A 5739-nucleotide genomic window follows, 5' to 3' on the forward strand; every position below is an offset into this window, starting at 1 on the left:
ATTCTATTGTATACTGTGTGAAGAAATATGCTAGAATGATAATAGAACTTACAATCGAGCCTTTTTCATCGTTGGCAGACTACAATACCGCTGAACCTGTTGCTGCGACATACCATTAGCAGAGAACCACAAAACTCCCATTCCGAGGAAACAGTTCCAGAACGAGTCCGCTGCATATGGGTCGACGCGAAAACTATGGCAGCATCACCCTTGTTAGTACGCAAGATTGTTGTCAATTCAAATCTAAAAGTGTTTCGAATGACATTTACAAATGAAATAAAAAGGATACTTGTGCTGTAACGTATATATTGGGAAATGCCAATTAGATGAAAATCAGCTTTTTTAGATGTTTGCTTCCTACTATATTGTTCTTCTAAAACCCTACAACAGTTTTTTATAATTGTCAGCTGCACTAGGAAATATGCAGATGTTAACACTTCAAACAACTACTAATGTTACAGATTAATTTATACATTGGGTTCGCCCACATTGAGTTAATTATTTTTACCCACCTTGACAAGACAACTTTCGAACTCGAATGTCTTTAGCTATCCTAATATTGGATTATCAAATGAACATGGCTTATCTTCAGATCAGGGGCTGTACAGCATATGCTACTATGTAAGTTCTAGTTTAAATGTGGCACTTAATTTATATATGTACTCTCAAAGTTACAAAATGTTCATTTATAAAATTAATTTTAGGTTATCTTTGATACGAAACAGCAATGCCGTTGCAGTAACTAGCGGCGTCAAAGGCGAACATATTAATCAACAAATTTCAACATCTGCAGCAGCGGCTGCTGCTACTGCATCTTCATCACCAGCTGTAGTATCATCATCTCATTGCAAATGAGGTGAAGATCAACTTCGTATGTATAGGGAAATCGCATTGTTGTGCCTATGTGTCACACGAAAACGCCGGCTTCACGAGGCAAAGAAAAAACTGTTTCCACTTTTCTCTGGCTGTCTAGATTCTATTGCCATATCTGTGAAAAATTTCGCAGTCGGTGCAATTCAGATTACTGGAAATTGTATGATCTGTGTTCCGTCTGTGTAAACGAGAAGGGTCTTCTGATCGAATAAAACTTACTTGGATAAGTTAAGCCTTCCTGCCTCGTTGGTCTTCCGGTAGACCTCGTCGATTCCGCCAACGTCGTATACGGCCTTGACGAGCACCATCGCTAATGCAAAAAACATTAGGCTCATTTGGAAAACGTCGCTCCACACAACGGCTTTCATACCACCCTGGGCAATTCAGACAGACGGAACAAATAACCTCTTCGAAGCGTTCATGAGCGCTGTTTCTGACTGTGACACCATTAATACGAATAATCTAAAACCGGCCTGTTTACAATTACGCCAAATGTTAAACAGTTCCGTCTCTATGTCGGTTGAACGTTCAAGTAAACAATTGTCAAAACGTATCGAAAGTCTTTTTACACCTTAAATTAGAAACAGTATTGGAAGCAGCAGAAAAATTCGAAGTAGACCGTTAAAATGAACGTACGATTGTTGTGTAGAATGTGCAAATAAGTCCAACGGAAACCATTGAGACTGGAACGGAGATTCCTGTAGTAGCCTCGATAGCTATAGAGGGCGCATATAACTGTACACCTAAATAAATAATCTAAGAAAATGAGTACAAAGAGGTATTTGTTTTTGCTGTGCAATTTGGTAGCACAGCATGTACCACGACAATACCTAGACCGTAGGCAAAACGGTTCGGTATAAATGTACACTGCAAGCAAGCTGGTCGTCGGTTAGTGGCTTTGTTAGCTTCAAACAAAGTGATTGTACAACTTACACAAGATAGGGCGGTTGCCCCGGAGATAGCCCTTCGTAGAATCGGAGTGTGGAACCGTCTTTCAAGATACTGGAGGAGGCGCGCGGATGCAGTTTGATTAAAAATGTTGTTCAACTTAAGCTTATTTAGAATGTAAATGTGGAGTATCATATGTGAAGTGGACGCTCTGAATGCAAATCCTTAAATAAAGCACACTTTATCTTGTAGCTGCACGATGTAAGCTGATTAGTGGATCGCTTCCACTTTAAAAATAGTCATACTGTTCTTCAAGTACGCAGATCCAGATATGACAGTCGAAGTGAATTTCAATCTATTTGTAGCACTGTCTAATATAAAAATAAATACGTGGTAGAAAAATGTTCGAAGTTGGGGAACAAGATCGAAATCTTCTCACAGACGAAATGTCGGCCTCTTTTCTTTGTTCACCTTCATACAAACAAAGAGAGAGTTCAGCCAATCGTTCGCTACATAAACAATTCAATTGATTTATAGGCGTCGATGTTTCAAACGCCTAATGGCTATTTTTCCTGCGGTCTGTTGTCTTAGATACAAAAAAAGCCGGCATCACTAAAGTATCACGGTGTAGCAGAGTGTCTTGCCAACGAAACGCGTGGAGTGAACTGTTGTGAAAGACGATCTTTGTACGGATTAAGCCGTTACACGCTGCCGTAACTGGCTCGCGAAGGTCAATAACCCCGGCGTGTTATCAAACAGGTGCCCGTATGTTTTTCAACTAGTGATATTGATAGTAGTAGTAATAACAGACTTTCATCTCCCAGATTTAAGAGACACCGTGAGAAAGCCAATATACTTTAGTCGTTCAGCTCCAAACCCTAAAGGATAGCTACATACAATGCCCTTTGGTCCTAAAAGCGGATGAACGGGTACAGTGGCTGGGCCTGCTTTGTCGTCCTTTCAAGAGTGAGTATGCAGGTTTTACTCACGTAACAAGCTCGTCTTATTAACGTTAATATTAAAAGAAATGCATTTGTTCAACGAAGTAATCTATGAATAGGGTAGGCACAAATGTAAGTAAAAGTTCATATTTCCGGAGATCCAATACAACAGCATGCAGTAAGCTTCTGCACTGATCCACGCATCGATACTAACGCCGTTTGATAGAGACACGTACCGGTACTGCACACGGTGAACACGACAGAAACGATTTTGGCGGCACTTCAACCTGTTTGCGATACTGAAGATGTGTTTGGTTTGGTTTGGTTTGGTTTGGTCTGAGACATGTTTGGTGGGATTTTTGCACTACCACCTCTATTACAATTGATATTTTCCAAGCTTTGTTGTGGGCCTGACTGTGGGGATCTCTTTGGTAACAGCGACCATGCCGTAAAAGGGCTAATAAACAATATTTGTATAGTAAGAACTAGATGGTTACAACTAACCCTAAGACTACCCCTAAACTACCTAAGACATGACCAATGCGTAAATATGGGTCCTTTGTGAAAAGATTTTGGGTTAAGCAATGAATCACATTCCCCGAAACAGTAAAAGAAATAAGGGTCGAATAAAGCAATGGGTTTATGGCGTATAATGACAGAATGGGACGTCTGCACATCTGAACGCGCGAATGAAAAGTCTTTACTCGAGAGAACCTATCAAGTTAATCCAGGACTTCAATACAGGATATGTGCCAAAAAAACAATCAACTATAGTTATGCATACTGTAAGATAGCGTCACTTAGTAAAACCTTGAAAACAAGAACAGATTATGCAATATGTTTGTAGTATATAATACAAAGTGATGCGTAAAACTTAGAAACTTCTACTCGGTTCCTAATAGCAAAAAGTTGGATTGACAGCTAGGAATGACGCCGCTCTAGAGATTTTATAAAGTGGTATCCTCCAATAGTTAGATCAGATTTGTGCGTCCGGTGACAGAAATGTCGTTAACAAATATACGTCTTACGTGTCATTACATTTTAGAAAAAGTTATTATACAATAGCATACAGCAGCTGACCGTTTCGAGCGTCGTCTTAAGGATTTGCTCGTTTATAGCTTTCTAAAAGCTTATAAAAGTAAGAGCTTGTATATGAACCGTACGTAATAAGTAGATATATTTAGTGAGTTCCTTATTATCATACCGTATGCATGCTAATAAGCTGTAGTCGATAGAATACGGGTACCATGATTTCGCCTGCACAAATCGTAGCCAGAATTGAACTAAATACCGATATACTAATCGAAGCTCCGCGCATATAAACCTCGGCGGGATAGCCAAGCACCGTTATGGCTGATAGGAAGCTAGCCATCAGCGAAAGACAAACTGGTATAACTCCCAACTGTCGGGAACCCAGAAAATGTTCGGTTTTGTTCTGTTGATGTCGGTCCTTATAGGTGAAAAACAATCCGATCAGAGAAGGTAACACAAATGAACCTACAAGTACAGCATAATCCAGGATATGAAAGGAAGCAGACATTTTGTCCAGATCCAACAGGCGGATACGAATTAATTAAAGCAAACTTATAGAGATACCGGCTTGGCACTGCTTTTGCTAAACTCCTATCGACGCGGATTTTGTCGCAATGTTGAGCTTCAGTGCAACCCTGAAGATCTCAATACGCTATCCTGTGTCAGTCCTTCTTTGTTATCCGTCCCTTCGAAACGCCTTTCAGCTGGTACAGGTAGTTTGTGGCGCGCTCTTTGGCCTTTATTGAAGGAACTTCAATATTTAGGGCCGTGCTGTACCTACCAGCAGTAAATTGACACACTGCGTAAGTGAACCGCTAGTGAATCACATACATTCGCAGCCTGGACTACGTATTCAGAATTTTTCCAAGCCTTCGATCTCCTTTTGCCAGCACAGCCATTTGTAGTTTCCGGAGATTCAATGAAGTGACCCTTTCTCACCAGGAATCAGCCTGCTTTGCTATCAATCGCAGCGCCCTTGAACGCTTCAACCTGTTTTCTTCGATATCTGGTATAGTTGACTTCTCTAATGGTGCAGTCTACAACGACGTCGACGCTCGGTGCCTCCCGGCCGGCTAGAGTGGCATCAGCAGAATTCAATCACCTGCTGCAGCTCCCGGAGGGTGACGGTTAGCAGAGTACTTGTCTGATTCTGTATGATATATGCGCGCATAGGGTCGCGTCGATTTGTATGTGTGTCCAGGAATGATCGACGCAGTTCAGCAACACCGGTAACATCACTAGCTTTACCATAGTGCAAAAGATCACGGGGATCTAGTGCAGCTGAAGCTTGAAAAAGTAACTACGGCTACGATGACGAAATGATGTCGAATGCAAGAAGCATAGATCGTAAACGCTTCAGTCGACAGATGTAATCAGGTATCGACTGATGCGGCTAGTCTGGCGAAGTCGATGGCATCGCATCGAAGTTGTGAAAAAAACAGATACAAAACAGAGATTTATTGTGATTTTATATTTCACGGTGTCTCATTAACTGCTGACCAACCGCAGTCTCGTGTCGATGAAATGCACTGGAGCTTGATAAGCGGAACAAATACACGTTAACGCTTCACTGATCTTCAAGCGTAGGATAAACTTATGTTTATCCAACGATCAGATATAATTTAACATATTACATCCGATGATGGAACGATGTCCTAGAGTGAATTATCCTTTACATGAGTGGTGAAAAAGAGCTCTATTCAAATTTGATCACGCTAGAGCGAGGCGGTAGATGTTTTCTGCAATTCCAGAATAATATGATACCACCAGAATAATATGACCCACTTTGTCGGGTCCTGATTAGGTGCGATTCATTCTTAAAAGCACCTGAAGTATGGCCTCGAGTCCATAAAACAAGTCGGCGATTCAATTCTTCTAGCTTAACTGCAAAATCTGTTTACATATTTGTAATATCATATATATCACAATAGTACTGAACGTAGAGTCATCCATAACCAGGCAGTATTGCACGATTTTTTCTCAATTCTTCCGCATTAGAGTTTAA

At 40.8% G+C, this 5739-nt stretch overlaps 1 protein-coding gene and 1 long non-coding RNA gene across 3 annotated transcripts in view; one reads left to right on the forward strand and one right to left on the reverse strand.

The window, feature by feature from the left end:
* Window positions 1-304, forward strand: part of LOC147753870 (uncharacterized) — a 1187-nt gene extending 883 nt beyond the window's left edge. Inside the window, exon 2 of the long non-coding RNA XR_015314436.1 lies at window positions 79-304. This is a non-coding gene — a long non-coding RNA (uncharacterized LOC147753870). The remainder of the gene's footprint in view (window positions 1-78) is intronic.
* Window positions 1-4495, reverse strand: part of LOC111268911 (sodium-coupled monocarboxylate transporter 1) — an 8553-nt gene extending 4058 nt beyond the window's left edge. Inside the window, exons 1-5 of one of the 2 annotated variants that reach the window (XM_086971880.1) lie at window positions 3907-4466; window positions 1807-1875; window positions 1510-1629; window positions 1093-1247; window positions 53-193 (exon numbers count right to left, since the gene is read on the reverse strand). In XM_086971880.1, coding sequence (XP_086828006.1) covers window positions 53-193; window positions 1093-1247; window positions 1510-1629; window positions 1807-1875; window positions 3907-4242 — 821 coding nt within the window. In that variant the 5' untranslated portion in view covers window positions 4243-4466. Of the gene's footprint in view, window positions 1-52; window positions 194-1092; window positions 1248-1509; window positions 1630-1806; window positions 1876-3906 lie in introns of both variants that reach the window. The other variant, XM_086971882.1, reaches the window with a different exon arrangement.
* Window positions 4496-5739: the final 1244 nt, after the last annotated feature.

The sequence above is a fragment of the Varroa jacobsoni genome, unplaced genomic scaffold (assembly GCF_002532875.2).
Source record: "Varroa jacobsoni isolate VJ856 unplaced genomic scaffold, vjacob_1.0 scaffold_140, whole genome shotgun sequence".
NCBI lineage: Eukaryota > Metazoa > Arthropoda > Arachnida > Mesostigmata > Varroidae > Varroa > Varroa jacobsoni.